Genomic DNA, 20,100 nt, shown 5'->3' on the forward strand with positions numbered 1-20,100 from the left:
AGACAGGAATGTACTTTTCAATTTATCATGGATCCCACCACCTACCAACTTACCATTTTATATCTGGTCCAATTTATATATTCACTTTGTGGCATTGGAGCTTGAAAAATATGGTTTACAGCTACACATTTTAATGTTTTTACTTTATACCAGCAGCTATGTTTTCTTGGAAAAGTACATGTTCCAAATTTGTTATGTTGAAACCAAACATCACTGCAAACATCAAATAAATGGTCTTTCCCCTATATAATTATATAGTATCAGTTCAATTTAGTCGCTCAGTCGTGTCCGACACATCAGGCTTCTCTGTGCATCACCAATTCCCAGAGTTTGTATATAGTATAACAACACTGTAACCAACAAAATAGTGACATTTCCAACAGAGTGGCCATGACGCTCCAAAGAGCGATATAAATGAAAGCCTCTTGTATTACCACTAGCACTACCTGGGAAGCTCTGTAAACTGTGAAGCACAGCACAGACATCAGTTGTTACTGCAATTCATCCCTTACATGTTCCTTTACGAGGATGGAAAGACACTCCTCAGTATTCTCGCTTATATGAATATGTATTCTTATATAACACAAGTAATTAATTGGGGCTCTAGGTCTAGATGTGAGGACATTTTTGAGTGTCAGCTTATTCGAGTGACTACAAAGAAAAATAATTGGAGATGATTTAAAAACAGCCATGACAGTTTAAAATGACGGCACTAGTAAAAGAATTTTAATTTTGAAAATGGATTTAACTAAATTAGTGAAGATGTCAGAAAGTATTAAGAAAATATTGACTATAATTTTTAATAATTATTTTAAGTTGACATATGCATTTGTCTTTCTGTTGAATACAAAATATAAAAACCATGCATTTAAAAAAAACAGTAATTAAGTACACATTAACGAATTATTGTTTTTCTAATTACCTATTAGTTACAATTGTATTCCTTGATTAACCTGAATAATAGAGTTCACTCTTAGTTAGTCCTTTCACTTGTGACTTTTTTTTTTTTTGTAATTTTAATTTTATTTTATTTTTAAACTTTACATAATTGTATTAGTTTTGCCAAATATCAAAATGAATCCATCACAGGTATACATGTGCTCCCCATCCTGAACCCTCCTCCCTCCTCCCTCCCCATACCATCCCTCTGGGTCGTCCCAGTGCACTAGCCCCAAGCATCCAGTATCGTGCATTGAACCTGGACTGGCATCTCGTTTCATACATGATATTTTACATGTTTCAATGCCATTCTCCCAAATCTTCCCACCCTCTCCCTCTCCCACAGAGTCCATAAGACTGTTCCATACATCAGCGTCACTTTTGCTGTCTCGTACACAGGATTATTGTTATCATCTTTCTAAATTCCATATATATGCGTTAGTATACTGTATTGGTGTTTTTCCTTCTGGCTTACTTCACTCTGTATAATAGGCTCCAGTTTCATCCACCTCATTAGAACTGATTCAAATGTATTCTTTTTAATGGCTGAGTAATACTCCATTGTGTATATGTACCACAGCTTTCTTATCCATTCATCTGCTGATGGACATCTAGGTTGTTTCCATGTCCTGGCTATTATAAACAGTGCTGCGATGAACATTGGGGTACACGTGTCTCTTTCCCTTCTGGTTTCCTCAGTGTGTATGCCCAGCAGTGGGATTGCCGGATCATAAGGCAGTTCTATTTCCAGTTTTTTAAAGAATCTCCACACTGTTCTCCATAGTGGCTGTACTAGTTTGCATTCCCACCAACAGTGTAAGAGGGTTCCCTTTTCTCCACACCCTCTCCAGCATTTATTATTTGTAGACTTTTGGATCGCAGCCATTCTGACTGGTGTGAAATGGTACCTCATAGTGGTCTTGATTTGCATTTCTCTGATAATGAGTGATGTTGAGCATCTTTTCATGTGTTTGTTAGCCATCTGTATGTCTTCTTTGGAGAAATGTCTATTTAGTTCTTTGGCCCATTTTTTGATTGGGTCATTTATTTTTCTGGAGTTGAGCTGGAGGGATAGGGTTCACTTGTGACTTTTCTAATAAGTGGTTATACAAATAGAATTTAGTGTTCACTGGCAGGTACCATCTTGCAGAGAATTCTGAATACTTGAATGTAGGCCAATTAGTTGATTACACTTCAATATTTATAGTAAGTCTTAAAAGAGAACCCTTGAAATTCATGACATTTTTCACAATTCTACTTGTGTAAATCTCTAGTAAAAAAACAGTCACAAGTGGCATTTTTAATTCTGTCAAAAAGTTTTTCATTTACTTGGACTTAAAAATTAAGGTAATTAATTAATATCCATTTTGAATGATTGATATGAACTAGAGTCTATGCAATGCCTGGAAGAATGGCTTAGAATGAAGGACCAACAGCCCTTTTCCAGCAGAGCTTAGAGCCTAAGTGTTGTTTCCCAGCACTTCCCTGTCGTAAGTATCATCTACAGGCCCTCATTTAGATAACAAATTCAGAAACCCCTTCTGAAGGCACAGATTGAGAATATCCTAAACTGGTCTGAGAACCGATACTTTTAAAAAGATTACCATGTAATTCTTATAATCAAGCAAACAGAGAAAATGTTGTTCTAGTTGGAGTGGTTCTAAAATTTGGCTGCATATTTCCTGGCAGCTCAGACAGTAAAGAATCTTTCTTCTCTGCTAGAGACCTGGGTTCTATCCCTGGGTAGGAAAGATCCCCTGGAGAAGGGAATGCCAACCCACTCCAGTATTCGTGCCTGGAGAATTTCATGGAAAAAAGAGTTGGATGGGGTACAATCTATGAGTTGCAAAGAGTTGGACATGACTGAGTGACTAACACTAGAATTTGTAGGAAAAGTTCAAGGAAACTCTGATACTGCTTCAATCAGAATCTCAGGGTCTATGCCCAAGTGTCATATTTTCAGAGACCACTACAAGCAATTCAAACATGCAGGCAGCAATGAGAATTACCTTCTAGTCTAATACCAGTTACTCCTCTTAACCATTTGCTATACAATTTCATCCTTCTCCACTGCCAGAGTGGAATAGGAATATTGGGGAATCAAGTCACAATGTAATTCTAAAGAGTTGGTGAATCATTGCCCCAAATACAGTATAATCATTCATTCATTCACTCGTTCAACAACTAATACAAAAGACAGATCCACATGCTTATGATGCCTTTGCTACAGAGTAAGTTCCAAGATCCATCAGTTAATCATGGGAATTGTGCTGTGTATACTAATGCATTCTAGAGCATCTAATTTCTAATCCGTAGTTAATACTAGAAAGTTCCCAGGAGTGTAGAATCTTTACCAGTAGCCAAAAAGAAGTAAGAGTTTCAATTTTGGACAATTGCAATGTACACAGTTCATATAGGTATTCAATAAAAACCCTGGAAGGATACAGACCTGCATATAATAAATTAATATACACATACATAAAGATTTGCATAAAATGTATGTTAATATTATATATCAGTGCACAAATAAGCATGCACATTTTTATGTTTTTGTGATGCTTCCATTCTTTATCATCTGCAGTTTTGAGGAAATTAAGTCCTGAGGAAAATAATTTGAGAGATATTTTTCTCAGTTTAAGGATGAGACATAGCTATCATCAGTTGGGATTTATAGAGGGAAAATTAATTCATTACATGCAAGGGGTGCCTTGGAGCTTAGGGCTTAGGGCCTAAGGGCTTAAGGGGTGCCTATAGTTGTGAAATGTCTATATCCAAATTTGTAAGGTGACATAAGATTTTCCAAAGTTTTTTTTTTTTTTTCTAATTAGAGTATAATTCCTTTACAATGTTGTGCTGGTTTCCCCTATACGACAATGTAAATCAGCCAGAAGTATAAATATATCCTCTCCCCTTTGAGCCTTTCTCTCACCTCTACCCCATCCCAGCCCTCTAGGCCATCACAGAGCACCAAGCTGAGCTCCATATGCTGCTTCCCATTAGATATTTATTTTACACATGGTAGTGTGCATATATGGAGAAGGCAATGGCCACCCACTTCAGTACTCTTGCCTGGAAAATCCCACGGACAGAGGAGCCTGGTAGGCTGCAGTCCATGGGGTCACGAAGAGTCAGACATGACTGGGTGACTTCACTTTGACTTTTCACTTTCGTGCATTGGAGAAGGAAATGGCAACCCACTCCAGTGTTTTTGCCTGGAGAATCCCAGGGATGGGGGAGCCTGGTGGGCTGCTGTCTGTGGGGTCACACAGAGTCGGACACGACTGACGTGACTTAGCAGCAGTAGCAGCAGCAGTGTGCATATATGAGTCCTACTCTCTCAATTCGTCTTATCCTCCCCTCCCCCCACTGTGTCCTCAAGTCTGTTTCTACATCTGCATCTCTATTCCTGCCCTGCAAATAGGTTCATCAGTACCATTCTTATAGATTCCATATATATGTGTTAATATGTAATATTTGTTTTTCTCTTTCTGACTTTACTCTGTTTAATAAGCTCCAGGTTCATCCAGCTCACTACAACTGATGCAAATTTGTTTCTTTTTATCGCCGATAATATTCCATTGCATATATGTACCACAACTTCTTTACCTATTCATCTATCAATTAAGTAATCAGATACAGTCTGTTTCAATTTCATTACTACTCTAAGTAATGAGGAAAAATTCTAAACTATACAGCTTTCCAAGATGAACATTGGATTTGTTTGAATAGGTTATCTACATTGGGTAGGTTATCTACTGCAATAATAAACCTCAAAATGCATAATGGTTCAAAAACAATAGAAATTTGTATCATGATTGTGTGAATGAATAGGTTATTGGGGTTGCCCCTTATCCATGTAGTTGTTCAGGACCCATTTTCAACACGTGGTGTCTGCGGTCTACTTCGTTTTCAGCTCCATTCAAGTGAGCATCAATGGAACAAGAATATGTGAGATGTGCATGAAATGTTTTACAGACCAGGCATTAGCGTGGCATATATCACTTTCAGTCACATGTTATTGGCCACAGCTCAATCAAATAGTCATGCTTGACTGCCAGGAGTTCTTAGAAATGTAGTCTAGCTGTCTGCCCAGAAGAGGAAATGAGCTTTGGTAGACAGCCAGTGGTCTGGATTACATTCACCTTCTTTGCACTAGTGATAACAGGTACTAGGGTTTGGGTAGAAAGGTGGTCTAGATTGGTATGAACTAGTTGCACAAACATAATGTTAACTGCATACTAAATATTTTTAGTCTATAAACATGTTTTCACAATGTATACACTAATACCACTAACTGGGAAATGTAGTGAAAGCTACTCAGTAAAGCATATTATATATAAATTAATCTAAAAATAATTTTCATTCACTTTGTTACATTGAAAATATAAGAATAGCTTTGGGAATGGTGGAGCTTGTCCCTGAACCAAAACATGGTTCAAGAGTAACAACATGTACTGTAGTAAGATATAACAGCATGAAATAGGCTATATAAATTCAAAAACATCTCACAATTCCATTCGCTCTGTGTCAATGAAAACACACACACATTTTTCTTTGAAAGTGAAAATTAAAACACAGGCTCTGATCATGGTATACAAAGAAAGTTATTATACCATATCCATATGAAAGGGTTCTTCAAACATTTAATTCTACAAATTGATCCTATGTCGGAGCTTCACTCAGGGGTTGATATTCAGTCACATTTTCCATTCCTATTTCTGACATGTTTAAAGTCAGTCCGTCTGTCCTCAGCTCCATGAACCTCCAGAAGAAGCAGACAGTTCCCTCTGACTCTCTACCTGTTGTTTCAATAGAATTCATCACCCAGTGCACCCTCCTCTTCTCTGATAGTTGATCTAGCCCTGCCCTCTTACCTGATTCTCACAGTTCCCAGAGCGTCGTCAGTGTCCCAAACATTCTCAGCACATTTCATTTTGGTTCCTCATCCTGAACCAAAATAGCAGTTCCCCCCTCCCCTACTCTGTCCTATAATATCCCTTAGCCCTGAGTTGTCCTTTCTCTGTACTCCAGTGGAAATAGAAAGTTTCCTCAGAGGCCCAGTTAAATGTCCTTCCTCTCTCAGCTGCCTCCATTAGAACCTCTCATTTAATTTTTGGCTGCATCTACTAATTCTAAAAATAGTGTTCGTACTTAACACCCCATTAAGTAAATTCCCTTAGGAACATACTTCCTTTAAATTAAAGCAGGTATATTTATTTATTTTTTTTTTCTAATTTTATTTTATTTTTAAACTTTACATAATTGTATTAGTTTTGCCAAATATCAAAATGAATCCACCACAGGTATACATGTGTTCCCCATCCCGAACCCTCCTCCCTCCTCCCTCCCCATACCATCCCTCTGGGCCGTCCCAGTGCACCAGCCCCAAGCATCCAGCATCGTTAAAGCAGATATATTTAAATCAGAGGAAAGCTCTGTTCCTTTTGCCCACACTATCATATTGCTAACACAAACCTAGTGGAAGCTGCCATCTTTCACTGTAACTTCCATCAGAATCTTTGCCTTGGTCCTCCCAATTAGACACAACCCTGAATCTCACATCATAGAGGTAGAATCTAAGCCACCCTACACCATGTGACACAATACACAAGATTATGTGTGCACCCAAAATAATGTATGTGTAAAGAGAACGTAAAAGGTCATGGTTTGGCCAAACACAGAAATTCTGTCATTCCAAAATTCACTTTTGGTTTGACATAAAAATACTACTGCCCCACAATGAAACCTGGCCTCAGGCTTTCTTACATCAATGCTTCTTGTGGTGAGCTGGTTCAGTCCACTGCTTCTTTGCTCAATACACAGCCATACCTTGGGAATTCCCAAAGCAGGAGAGCCTGGGGCAGGGCTACCTTCTCTCACCTAGTTTGGAGCTTGGAGGAAAAGCAGTACCCCTCCTGACCTGACAAAATCTTTCCAGTGCTTGCCTGTTCCAGGCCGTGAACTTACTGGCCTGCAATTTTCTAGTGTTGCTGTTTCCTCACATTGCCATTTTCCATCCTTCGGGGATACGGCCTGTATAAAGTTAGCCTTTGAAAATGTCAACAAAGGCTTTTTCTCTAGTCGGTCTCCTTTCTTCTCTGCTCTCATTTCTTGGGAGGCACTGTGAGGGCTCCTCTTGGCACCTTGTCGATTTCCTAAGCAGCTAACCTTTCAATAATATTAATGCCGCCTTGTGGTTATCTATTTCTCAGTTCATCATTTTCAACCTTTGTTTGCTGGGATTCATTTATGAGGTTGTGTTCTTAAGATCCTGGAGTTTAATAGAGACCAACCTGATTCAGGGCCCACAACCAGAATTTCTAGCTAACAAATGAGGAGCAAAATAGGTGGATATTTATTTTTCTATTGATTGAATTTCCAATAGCTCTACCTTGAATTTGATCTAGAAAAAAAGAGATGCAGAAAATCATAAATGTTCTTGCCTTGTTTAATATTTTCTATCTCAAAATCCTCCTTGTCAGCCTTGTGAGAAAGTAACTTTTCCAGTAATATTAGTCTTCTTTTGAGCTTGCAGCATGGACAGTTCTGGCAATCTGTATTGCTGTGAGTTACCACCCTATTAGAAGGCTATAGGATGGAGTAATTGAGATTTCAGGCCACAAAACCATCCTGTGCAGGTTCAAGTACCAACTTTGTTACATCTTACCCGTGTCCTTCTGCAATTTGTTTAAATAACAGTTTTCCAGTTTGCAGGATGGCAATAATAATACCTATCTTACTGGTTTTAATGAGAAAACACATTAGATATTATTGTCATTATTTTTCTTATTTATTTTTTCTGAAGGAATATTTTCACTACTTAATATTCTTGAATGCCCAAATTTCTTTACTTAATTAAATGTTTCTAAAGACCAGGCTCCCTTTTTTATTATAGTGCCACAAATTTTGTTAATGATATCTCAGATGCCTTTTTTCTTCTTGTCATAAAGATGTAAGAGCTAACTGGATTGTTTGACTGTAGATCTCTTTATGTATGGAGAAGAAAATGGCAACCCAATCCAGTATTCTTGCCTGGGAAATCCATGGACAGAGGAGCTCAGCAGGCTACAGTACATGGAGTTGCAAAGGAGTTGGACATGACTTAGCTACTAAATAACAACTATTTATATATATAAAGACGGGGCCAGGGAAGTCTCATCCCATATTACTTCCTTCATTGAGACCTCTCTATCCCTTCATGGTTCAAACTTGCAGCAGGGATTCAGTCTGTCACATGGGTTGATGCAGATGTAGAACAGAATTTGGATAAAAACATAGCTAAGGGTTGACAGGGTTATTTGATTATCCGACACCCTTCTCAGTGATTTTTCTTCCTAGGGCTCATTCACACAACTTAAACATATGAAAAATGTGTATATCATTATCATAATTTATATTGTAACTGACTGTTGTAAACTATATTTTCTAAAAAAATGGGAAGTTAGGATAACTGAATATGTGACCTTTAGTCTGTGGAACATGTTATTGGGAATGGGTAATTTTCACTTTTCAAGAAGAACATTTGCTATTTTAATTAAACATAATAAAATAAAATGATATTAAATAATGTTAAAAAAAAAAACATACAGTTTAAACACCTGCCATTCAGTCATTCAACAATCACTGCTTGGGAGCACAATGTCAGAGACGGGGAAGGCACATCCCAGAGTTCATGCAGGTAAAAAGGTCAAGTAGGAAAAACCCTGATTTTGCAGAGGATGTATGGGGTGGGGCGTCTAGGTAGGTAGGCATCTTCCCTTCCTTGCACCCAGTTAGCTCACCCAGCCACCCAGCTAAGACACTGTCCTTCTCACTCTAAGGAGAAGGGGAGAATGTTTTCAAAGTTAACATTGAGAAGGTTGCCTCTGCTCTTCCTTCAGTAGTAAAAGAAAAGGAAAAAATTCATCCTATCACACCCTCTTGATTCCCAGAAGACCATCATTTTTCTCCTTTCTATTTCTGTTCTCACCGTGTCACCCTTGTTATGTCATTTGACTTCCTTCTGCCTCAGGTTCCTCATTTGCAAATGAAGATAATGATGTCTGTGTCGACCTGTTCACAGAGATATCTTTGCAGTTAATAGGGGTGTCAGGACAAAGGTACATGGAGCACTTTAGAGAAATACTGTACAAGAAAAATCAGTATAACATTTTTATTAATCATATGGTACTGGGTTGCCAGAACGTCTCAAAGGAAGACTCATTTTGCATCCAACTGCTGGATCTCTATTTGTAGAGTAGTCTGAATTATCTTCCTCCCACCGAAGGTGAAAGCTGCTGTGGTTAATAAATGGTATGGGAGACAACATACTCCTTTTCTGAAAGGCTTACTATTACCTTGACCAGCATGGAGAAAAGAGCACATGAGCCTCACAGAATGATTAGAACTCTTTAATCCTGGAGGGATGGTCTTTGTATCAATTACATTTTAAGCCTTGTATGTGAAGAACTGTATTCTGTCACTAAACCCTCTTTTAGCAGCTTTAACAACCTACAGAAAGTAAGTGAAAAGCATGCCTGGTGCCATAGATGAAACAGTGTTAGAGCATTGATGATGTCTGGTTCTTTTCTTTGGGGAGGGAAATCCCCTTCTAAATTCTTAAAATAGCAGTTGGCTTTCATTAAATCTATTCAGAGTTAAGGGTCTGAGGATCTTGAGTGACCCCTTTCTTTGGGAATGGAGCACATTTTAATAGGCTTTTTCCTGTCTGTGGTCCCAGAAAGATTTAGCCGCTGGCAGGCCTCCTGAATTGCTGGGATTTGTAAAGGAAAGAATTGATTACAGCCTTCCTCTAATTCTTTCTCTTTCTTTAATTTCTTTTTTCCCATTTCACACAAAGAATGAGAAAGATATTCTGAGTTTCCTCCTATTGAGATATAGTTGGCTTTTAGGGCAGACATTTTAGCATTGAACTTTTATTAACCTCTACTGGGTTTGACAAAAATTATTTTTTTTTTCTTTTCTTCCTAAATATGAGGCTAAAGAGTTCCTTTTTACTAAGCTTCTTCCCCAGAATTGTAAGTAGTAGAGAGAAAACAAAAGTTTGGGGATTTATTTTTATTATTTTATTTTGTTTTGGGTTTTTTTGTTGTTGTTTTTGTTTGGGGTTTTCTCTCTCTCTTTTTTTTTTTTTTTGGCTTTGTCCATTGAATTGCATCTATATGCTCTTAAATATAGAACTTAATATAGGAGTTAACACATGCTGATGAAAATACTCACCCCTACCCAAACCTCCTTCCTTTCTTCTTCTTAGTGCCCCTTCTCTCACCTCCTTCAATAACACCTTTCTCCTGTCTAATTCCTGCTCCTCCTTCCAAGATGCACTCCTAGGTGTTCCCCCAGCACATCCAACTTATCTCAGGATAGCACTCTTAAGATTTCTCATGTATTTCAATACCTTTCCTGCTATACACTCAGGACAGGGGCTGTGGATTTTATACCATTTTATTCCCAAATGCTTCGCACAGTGCAGTGCTGTGCTTAATCACTCAGTCATGTCCAACTCTTTGCTACCCTATGGACTGTAAGCCCGCCAGGCTTCTCTGTCCAAGGGGATTCTTCAGGCAAGATTACTAGAGTGCCATGCCCTCCTCCAGAGCATCTTCCCAACCCAGGAATCGAACCCAGGTCTCCCACATTGTAGGTAGATTCTTTACCATCCTAGCACAGTGACTGGGTCCTAATAAAAATTCAAATCATATTTATCAATTGCATGAATTAATTAATAACATTTAAAGGTATACTTGTATTCCCTGGTGGCTCAGATGGTAGAGCGTCTGCCTGCAATGCGGGAGACCCTGGTTCAATCCCTAGATTGGGAAGATCCCCTGGAGAAGGAAATGGCAACCCGCTACAGTATTCTTGCCTGGAAACTCCATAGACTGAGGAGATTGGTAGGCTACAGTCCATAGGGTCGCAAAGAGTCGGACAGGACTGAGCAACTTCACTTTTACTTCCACTTTAAAGGTATATGAGAATATCATATATTAATGTTTCTTTGTGCCAGGCACTGAGCTCAGTGTTTCTAGATATTAGCTTATTAAATATTCATAATTCTATATGATAGCTTTTTTAAAAATATGTTACAGAAATGCTTAAAGAGAGTAAGTGAATTATGAAGGTGATAGAGTTAGTAAATGATGACCTAAGGTTATTCCCCATACTGTATACTCATGTAGTCTAATACATAGAGCTATATAGTCATATAGTCCCTCAAACCAGGAGCAGCCCTGACTGAACAGCAAAGCAGTATTTGAAAGATTGCCTTACCAAGGGAGGTGTAGTTTATAGAATTCATAGCAGAGATGAGAGGGTAATTTTTAGTTAATATTGAACAATTCAGTAGCATTTAATAATACGAAAGTCATTCCTGTGCTCAATTAAGACTGCTATCCCACAGGTCACTTACCTAGCTGTTTTGTGCCGTAGATAATTATTTGCGTGCTAGTCTCTAAAGCTTGTCCAAAAAACAGTGAAGACAGTAAGAAAAGAAAATGTAATCAGCTGTTTGACTGCTCTGATTTTCTAATTTACACAGGTGAAAAGTTAGCCAAACAAAGAATTGAAGACTGTCTGATGAATCTTAAGAAAAATACCATCCCCTGAAGTTCTAGTGATTTCTAGTCACTACTGACCATGTAGATTTGAACCAATACCTCCTTTTTCTAAATTGATTGATTTTCCTTCTCATAGGCAACATTTTATTTTCTAACCTGAAGCACTTCTATGCCTGACTGGAATATTTTTGCATTTGATTAATGTTTTCATTTGACTTTCAATGAGGTCTCAAAACAGTTTGGCTTGTCACAGTCAAATTATTTAAATATCCTCTGAAAAGAGTATGTGGAAACTAAAATCAGATGCATGTGAACCTGAAAAACCAGTGGTGACATTTCCTGAACTTGTTATATTTTATGTCTAAATTAATCATTTCACAATTTTTTTAAGTTGATGTTCAGCTTCTTAAATACAGTGATTATTGGACACCTTAATGGAAAAGTTTTAATTTTTAACTGACCCAGAAGTTGTTTTCTGGTAAGGATTTATGTTCCTTTTTAAAATGTTCTTTGTAATTTCAACAGTACAGATATAGTATGTCATCGACTCATATTAAGATTTGTTTCCCTTATTTTTTTAACACACACAAAAAAAACAATTTAACACAAAAAAATTACCTAAATTATCCTTTCACCTCTTAGTTACTCTTCACTCCTAATTGATCAGAATTATCCCAAATGTGGATTCAAATATGGTCTGCATTCTCTGTCTACATTCAACTTATGCCATATCAAAGAAGGCATGCATTAAAGAGTACCTACCATAAGATTTCATTTATATACAATTTTAGAAAATGCAAACTAATCTCCAGTGTCAAAAAGCAGATCAGTGGTTACCTAGGGCTGAGTTGAGAGAGGAATGAACTGCAAAGGGACTGAGGAATTCTGTTGGGGTGACAGAAATATTTTGTATCTTGATTGAGATGGTGATTTCACAGGAGTATATGTCTCTCAAAATTCATTGAATTGTTGTTTTTAAATAGATGAGTTCTTCCTTCTAATATGAATACAAATGAATTCCCTAATGTAAGTGGTAAATATTAAAAGTGAAATCCTTAAAAAGAGATAGGTAAGGTAATATGAATTGTACCTTTCTAACATGAACAAAAGGTATTTATTCACTCTTTTTAAAACCTTAAAAAGGAGAAATAAACATTTACCAAATAATCTCACTGCTGCTACTGCTAAGTCACTTCAGTCGTGTCCGACTCTGTGTGACCCCAGAGACAGCAGCCCACCAGGCTCCCCCGTCCCTGGGATTCTCCAGGCAAGAACACTGGAGTGGGTTGCCATTTCCTTCTCCAATGCATGAAAGTGAAAAGTGAGAGTGAAGTCGCTCAGTCGTGTCCGACCCTCAGCAACCCCGTGGACTGCAGCCTTTCAGGCTCCTCTGTCCATGGGATTCTCCAGGCAAGAGTACTGGAGTGGGGTGCCATTGCCTTCTCCAATCTCACTGAGGATATCAAAATCAATTCTGGCTGGAGAAGAAGAATCAACATAACTGAATTGGAAGAAAAAAGGTTTACCCAGATGCCATCACTGAATACAAATCTGTATCACACTGAGGTCAAGTTAGCTGTCTGCAAATGTTAGCGTTCAGTCAGAGGACTGTAGACATTGACAGGAAGGAAGATGAGAGAATGTCTTTGAGACTGTGCACTTACCCTCTATTTATTCTTGTAGGTTCTGGTCTGATGCAAATGATATTCAGTACCAGAATTTACTCCTCAGCCAAATGTGAAAGTGCATACGTTGAATGGCAAAGAAAAGGCCCTAAGTATTTATATATCATAAAAAAGAACTGATGGAATGAAGACATTAGGTCTCAAAAATTGCAAACTGGCAGATACAATATCTGGAAAGAAAAAATCTACCCTGATATCACTAAGTTGATTAAAAGCAATGTGCTCCTAGATCTGCAGCATGAAACTGTGGATCATGGGGATGCAGCCAACTGGCTTTTTCAGTTTTAAAAATGTCATTTATGAGAGAAGACATCTAAGGTGTCTAATGAAAATTGATGTTGTGATTCAGGAAAGATACAATGAAAGAATTAATTTACAATCAAGATTATGGAAGTGAGGTTGGATAAACAAAATAACACATGTGCAAGAAATATAAAATCAGATTTCTTCAAAATTAGAATTGTTAAACACTTTTATACAAGTGTCAATAAATGAAAAAGCACATGCCAAATACCTGCTCTGTGAAAAGTGTTCCCATTTGCACTCTGATCTGAGGTCAGTATAGCCCAAATTCAGAACATTGGGTCAGAAAATTGAAAATTAGTTGGGACAAGGGCATTACATGATCAACGTGAATGTTTACCCTTCAACAATAAACACAATGAAGGTGTGATAAACAGAATCTTCTCTTTATGACTGTAAATGGCTCAGAAATGTACAGTTTGGATGGTTCTCAGTTGAGCAGTAGTTCATTTATTTTGCTAAATTTAGCAGGATACTAAGCTATTCTACTTGTTATGAGGGCTGCTGCTGCTGCTAAGTCACTTCAGTCGTGTCCGACTCTGTGCGACCCCATAGAGGGCAGCCTACCAGGCTCCCCCGTCCCTGGGATTCTCCAGGCAAGAACACTGGAGTGGGTTGCCATTTCCTTCTCCAATGCATGAAAGTGAAAAGTGAAGTCCCTCAGTCGTGTCCAACCCTCAGCAACCCCATGGACAGCAGCCTACCAGACTCCTCCGTCCATGGGATTTTCCAGGCAGGAGTACTGGAGTGGGGTGCCATTGCCTTCAAGGCATGTTTAGTCACTTCAGCTAGCCATTTGCTTACTTTAAATGTTAAAATTTCTATATATAAGCTACATGGTAATGTATCAACTATATGTATTATTCTAATTTAGAGAATACATTTAACAAATAGTTTTTGCTACAAAAACAATTACTGAATTACTGAAGGAAACTTAGATTGTCTAGTTTAAAAGTTTAGACCTCTTTTGGTCAAATGTCTCAATAAATGGATATTGCAAGTATCTTATTATTTATATATGTATTACATATTTTTTTTACTTTGTATTTTTCAGAATGTTTTAAAGGAAAGTATGTTTTTTGTCTTTGGGGTTTTTTGGTAAATAAAAAAAAAGCTTCTACTGTAGCAAGAACAAAGAGAATATACTCTTGGTGAAAGTACACCCCCCAAAGAAACCAAGTCATAAATTTAATTAAAATTTATATTTTGAACATTTAATCAATGATTTGCTGTTATAACCAGTAAGTTTACAGAACTTTATACACAAGAAGTTTCTGCTCTGAGGGCCAGCACTCAGAAGTGTGATTTGTTGGAAGAAAACCTTTAAGTCTTCTAAAATTAAAGCTCTTCTCTCAAAAGCTGGGATTAGTTTGCCCACGCTAGCTTACAATATCATTTCTTATACAAAAAGAAAGTTACTATAGGCTTGGGCCAGCAATACAGAAATTAAAAATTAAAGTAGCAGTTTTAAGAGCAGTTTAGTATCAAAGAGAACATATATTCCAGATATGGCAGAAAGACTGTGTATTTTCGTCAGAAATATCAAGGCTTAATCTGCCATTCCCTAATAAATTATTTCTAAGCATCTTTCTCTTCATTTATAAAATAGGCAAGGTATCTACCTTATAGCCAGGTCTTGGCACAACTTGTTCCTTTCTCCTAAAATGGTTTCACATGTAATTTATTTGCCTGGATGTTTACTCAAGTTCCAATTCATATATTTGCTACAAATAAGAATTGCAAAGAATATTTCTCAAGGAAAAAAACTTAGTAACTATTTCTCTGACTTCTTACTCTCTCACTCAACCAAAATTCCTGGTGTTCTTAACTGTTTAATAATTAGAGGGGGGTGAGTGTGGAGAGGGAGAGAGAATAAAAAAGGAGGGGAAGGGGAGGCATAGAAAGAAGAGGAAGAAAAGAGGAGGATGACAACAATGACAATGAAGGGACTTCCCTGGTGGTCCAGTCGTTGGGACTTAGTCTTCCAATGCAGGGGGTGTAGGTTCTATCCCTGGTCGGGGGTGGTCCAGTCATTGGGACTTAGTCTTCCAGTGCAGGGGGTGTAGGGTCTATCCCTGGTCGGGGAGCTAAAATTCCACATGTCTCACAGCCAAAGAACTGAAACATTAAACAGAAGCAATATTGTAACAAATCCAGTAACAACTTTGAAATGGTCCATATCAAAAATAAATGACAGTGAAGAAAATGTGCAGAGGCAATAGCAAAAAGAACTAATAGCCTAAAGCTCATTATTAAAAACATACCTTCTAAAAGTCAAACCATAAAGAGTCAGTCTCTTTCTCCTCTCTTCTGTAGTGTCAAATCTTACCTTAATAAAACTCCTGAGATGTCAATAGGTAAAAAGGAAACATTGGCTCACCATAAGTAATTCATAGATGGATAATTGAGAATTAACATTACCCTACTTTTTTGTTTATGTTTTGTTTAATCATAGCTTACATCTTTTGGCTTATCTGAGGAAAAAAAGAACAAAGTAAATGGTTGTCATATTTAGACATTTTCAGGCCTTTTTACTATTGTATTTTGTGCCATCAAATCATAGGCACAGGATCCCATTTAAAACTTTCACACTGCCCAAACATATCTCAGGGATCTTGCTCCTTTAGGCTTTGAAATGAGACAAGAGCTGGTAAGTCCAAGACAGTGCAGAAGCTGCCATTCTTACTAGGAATCCTTGTTTCCCTGTCTGTAACATTTGCATGTTGCCTGCTGCAGGCAACTAATACAAAAGTTTAGCCATCTTCAAAGCACCCATACCACTGTAAGAAATTGTTGAGAACAGACAGCATAACCCATCTCATTGTTAGCTTAATGGGCAAGAAGACAGACCACAGATTCAGGACACCATAAGATAAATTTTCAAACATACCTCTGGCAGTGTTATAGAGGGTGGCTTAGTATGGAAGGATAGGTTCACTTCAGTTCAGTTCAGTCACTCAGTCGTGTCCGACTCTTTGTGACCCCATGAATTGCAGCACGCCAGGCCTCCCTACCATCACCGTCTCCCGGAGTTTACTCAAACTCATATCCATCGAGTCGGTGATGCCATCCAGCCATTTCATCCTCTGTCGTCCCCTTCTCCTCTGCCCCCAATCCCTCCCAGCATCAGAGTCTTTTCCAATGAATCAACTCTTTGCATCAGGTGGCCAAAGTATTGGAGTTTCAGCTTTAGCATCAGTCCTTCCAAAGAACGCCCAGGACAGATATGCTTTAGAATGGGCAGGTTGGATCTCTTGCAGTCCAAGGGACTCTCAAGAGTCTTCTCCAACACCACAGTTCAAAAGCATCAATTCTTCGGTGCTCAGCTATCTTCACAGTCCAACTCTCACATCCACTCATGACCACTGGAAAAACCATAGCTTTGACTAGCCGGACCTTTGTTGGCAAAGTAATGTCTCTGCTTTTTAATATGCTATCTAGGTTGGTCATAACTTTCCTTCCAAGGAGTAAGCATCTTTTAATTTCACGGCTGCAATCACCATCTGCAGTGATTTTGGAGCCCAAAAAAATAAAGTCTGACACTGTTTCCACTGTTTCCCCATCTATTTCCCATGAAGTGATGGGACCGGATGCCATGATCTTCATTTTCTGAATGTTGAGTTTTAAGCCAATTTCTTCACTCTCCTCTTTCACTTTCATCAAGAGGCTTTTTAGTTCCTCTTCACCTTCTGCCATAAGGATGGTGTCATCTGCATGTCTGAGGTGATTGATATTTCTCCCGGCAATCTTGTTTCTAGCTTGTGCTTCTTCCAGCCCAGCATTTATCATGATGTACTCTGCATATAAGTGAAATAAGCAGGGTGACAAAATACAGCCTTGATGTACTCCTTTTCCTATTTGGAACCAGTCTGTTGTTCCATGTCCAGTTCTAACTGTTGCTTCCTGACGTGCATATAGGTTTCTCAAGAGGCAGGTCAGGTGGTCTGGTATTTTCATCTCTTGAAGAGTTTTCCAGAGTTTATTGTGATCCACACAGTCAAAGGCTTTGGCATAGTCAATAAAGCAGAAATAGATGTTTTTCTGGAACTCTCTTGCTTTTTCCATGATCCAGCGGATGTTGGCAATTTGATCTCTGGTTCCTCTGCCTTTTCTAAAACCAGCTTGAACATCTGGAAGTTCACGGTTCATGTATTGCTGAAGCCTGGCTTGGAGAATTTTGAGCATTACTTTACTAGCATGTGAGATGAGTGCAAATTTGTGGTAGTTTGAGCGTTCTTTGGCATTGTGTTTCTTTGGGATTGGAATAAAAACTGACATTTTCCAGTCCTGTGGCCACTGCTAAGTTTTCCAAATTTTCTGGCATATTGAGTACAGCACTTTCACAGCATCATCTTTCAGGATTTGAAATAGCTCATCTGGAATTCCCTCCTCCACTAGCTTTGTTCGTAGTGATACTTTCTAAGGCCCGTTTGACTTCACATCCAGGATGTCTGGCTCTAGGTGAGTGATCACACCACTGAGATTATCTTGGTCATGAAGATATTTTTTTTAAGTTCATCTGTGTATTCTTGCCACTTCTTAATATCTTCTGCTTCTGTTAGGTCCATACCATTTCTGTCTTTTATTGAGCCCACCTTTGCATGAAGTGTTCCCTTGGTATCCCTAATTTTCTTGAAGAAATCTCTAGTCTTTCCCATTCTATTGTTTTCCTCTATTTCTTTGCATTGATCGCTGAGGAAGGCTTTCTTATCTCTCCTTGCTGTTCTTTGGAACTCTGCATTCAGATACTTATATCTTTCCTTTTCTCCTTTGCTTTTCACTTCTCTTCTTTTCACAGCTATTTGTAAGACCTCCCCAGACAGCCATTTTGCTTCTTTGCATTTCTTTTCCATGGGGATGGTCTTGATCCCTGTCTCCTGTACAATGTCACAAACCTCCATCTGTAATTCATCAGGCACTCTATCTATCAGATCTAGTCGCTTAAATCTATTTCTCACTTCCACTGTATAATCATAAGGGATATGATTTAGGTCATACCTGAATGGTCTAGTGGTTTTCCCTACTTTCCTCAATTTAAGTCTGAATTTGGCAATAAGGAGTTCACGGTCTGAGCCACAGTCAGCTCCTGGTCTTGTTTTTGCTGACTGTATAGAGCTTCTCCATCTTTGGCTGCAAAGAATATAATCAATCTGATTTTGGTGTTGACCATCTGGTGATGTCCATGTGTAGCGTCTTCTCTTGTGATGTTCGAAGAGGGTGTTTGCTATGACCAGCGTGTTCTCTTGGCAAAACTCTATTAGCCTTTACTCTTTTTCATTCCATATTCCAAGGCCAAATTTGCCTGTTACCCCAGGTGTTTATTGACTTCCTACTTTTGCATTCCAGTCCCCTATAATGAAAAGGACATCTTTTTTGGGTGTTAGTTCTAGAAGGTCTTGTAGGTCTTCATAGAACCATTCAACTTCAGCTTCTTCCATGTTACTGGTTGGGGAATAGACTTGGATTACTGTGATATTGAATGCTTTGCCTTGGAAATGAACAGAGATCATTCTGTCGTGTTTGAGATTGCATCCAAGTACTGCATTTTGGACTCTTTTGTTGACCACGATGGCTACTCCTTTTCTTCTAAGGGATTCCTGCCTACAGTAGTAGATATAATGGTCATCTGAGTTAAATTCACCCATTTCAATCCATTTTAGTTCGCTGATTCCTAGAATGTCGACATTCACTCTTGCTATCTCCTATTTGACCACTTCCAATACCCCACGTCCAAGGTATGAGAAACCCAAGTAAGACAGTAGGTGTTGTGAGAGGGCATCAGAGGGCAGACACACTGAAACCATAATCACAGAAAACTAGTCATTCTAATCTCATGGACCACAGCCTTGTCTAACTAAATGAAACTAATCCATGCCATGTCAGGCCGCCCAAGATGGGCGGGTCATGGTGGAGAAGTCTGACAGAATGTGGTCCACTGGAGAAGGGAATGGCAAACCACTTCAGTATTCTTGCCTTGAGAACCCCATGAACAGTATGAAAAGGCAAAATGATAGGATACTGAAAGAGGAACTCCCCAGGTCAGTAGGCACCCAATATGCTACTGGGATCAGTGGAGAAATAACTCCAGAAAGAATGAAGGGATGGAGCCAAAGCAAAAACAGTACCCAGTTATGGATGTGACTGGTGATAGAAGCAAGATCCAGTGCTGTAAAGGACAATATTGCATAGGAACCTGGAATGTTAGGTCCATGAATCAAGCATAGGTTACTAGTGAGTTAAAGTAGCCCATGCCAGAAGTAATAAGGGTCTGAATTGAGGCAATGGCAGTGGGGAAATAAAGGAATAAAAGGATTAAAGATCTATGGTGGAGATAAAATTGGATTTGGTAACTGATCTGAAGTGAGGATCAAGAGGGGAAAAAATTGAAAGATATCAAAATACTGTGGGTAACTGGGGAGATGATGATTTGTACATTAAGATGCAAGTGTGTTGAAAACAGTTTCAACCATGTATGTTTGAAATACCAATGAAATAATCATCAATACTTTATGTAAAATTGTGAGAAATACAGTATAGGTCATTTGGAAATTGTCAGTAGTCTCACTGTTTTAGATGCAAAATGCTGCTGCTGCTGCTGCTAAGTCGCTTCAGTCGTA

At 38.5% G+C, this 20,100-nt stretch overlaps 1 protein-coding gene across 4 annotated transcripts in view; it reads left to right on the forward strand.

Annotated features, from left to right (window-relative positions):
* The window catches only part of TNNI3K (TNNI3 interacting kinase), a 404,175-nt gene that overhangs the window by 188,900 nt on the left and 195,175 nt on the right, over positions 1 to 20,100 (forward strand). Inside the window, exon 18 of one of the 4 annotated variants that reach the window (XM_086390582.1) lies at positions 11,477 to 12,054. The exons of the other annotated variants lie outside the window; for them this stretch is intronic. Within the exon in view, the coding sequence (XP_086246708.1) occupies positions 11,477 to 11,480 (4 nt within the window). The 3' untranslated portion in view covers positions 11,481 to 12,054. Of the gene's footprint in view, positions 1 to 11,476; positions 12,055 to 20,100 lie in introns of those variants that run through there. 4 annotated transcript variants of the gene reach the window in all.

The sequence above is a fragment of the Bos grunniens genome, chromosome 3 (genome assembly GCF_055505025.1).
Source record: "Bos grunniens cultivar Pamir isolate PY7600 chromosome 3, Bosgru_T2T1.0, whole genome shotgun sequence".
NCBI lineage: Eukaryota > Metazoa > Chordata > Mammalia > Artiodactyla > Bovidae > Bos > Bos grunniens.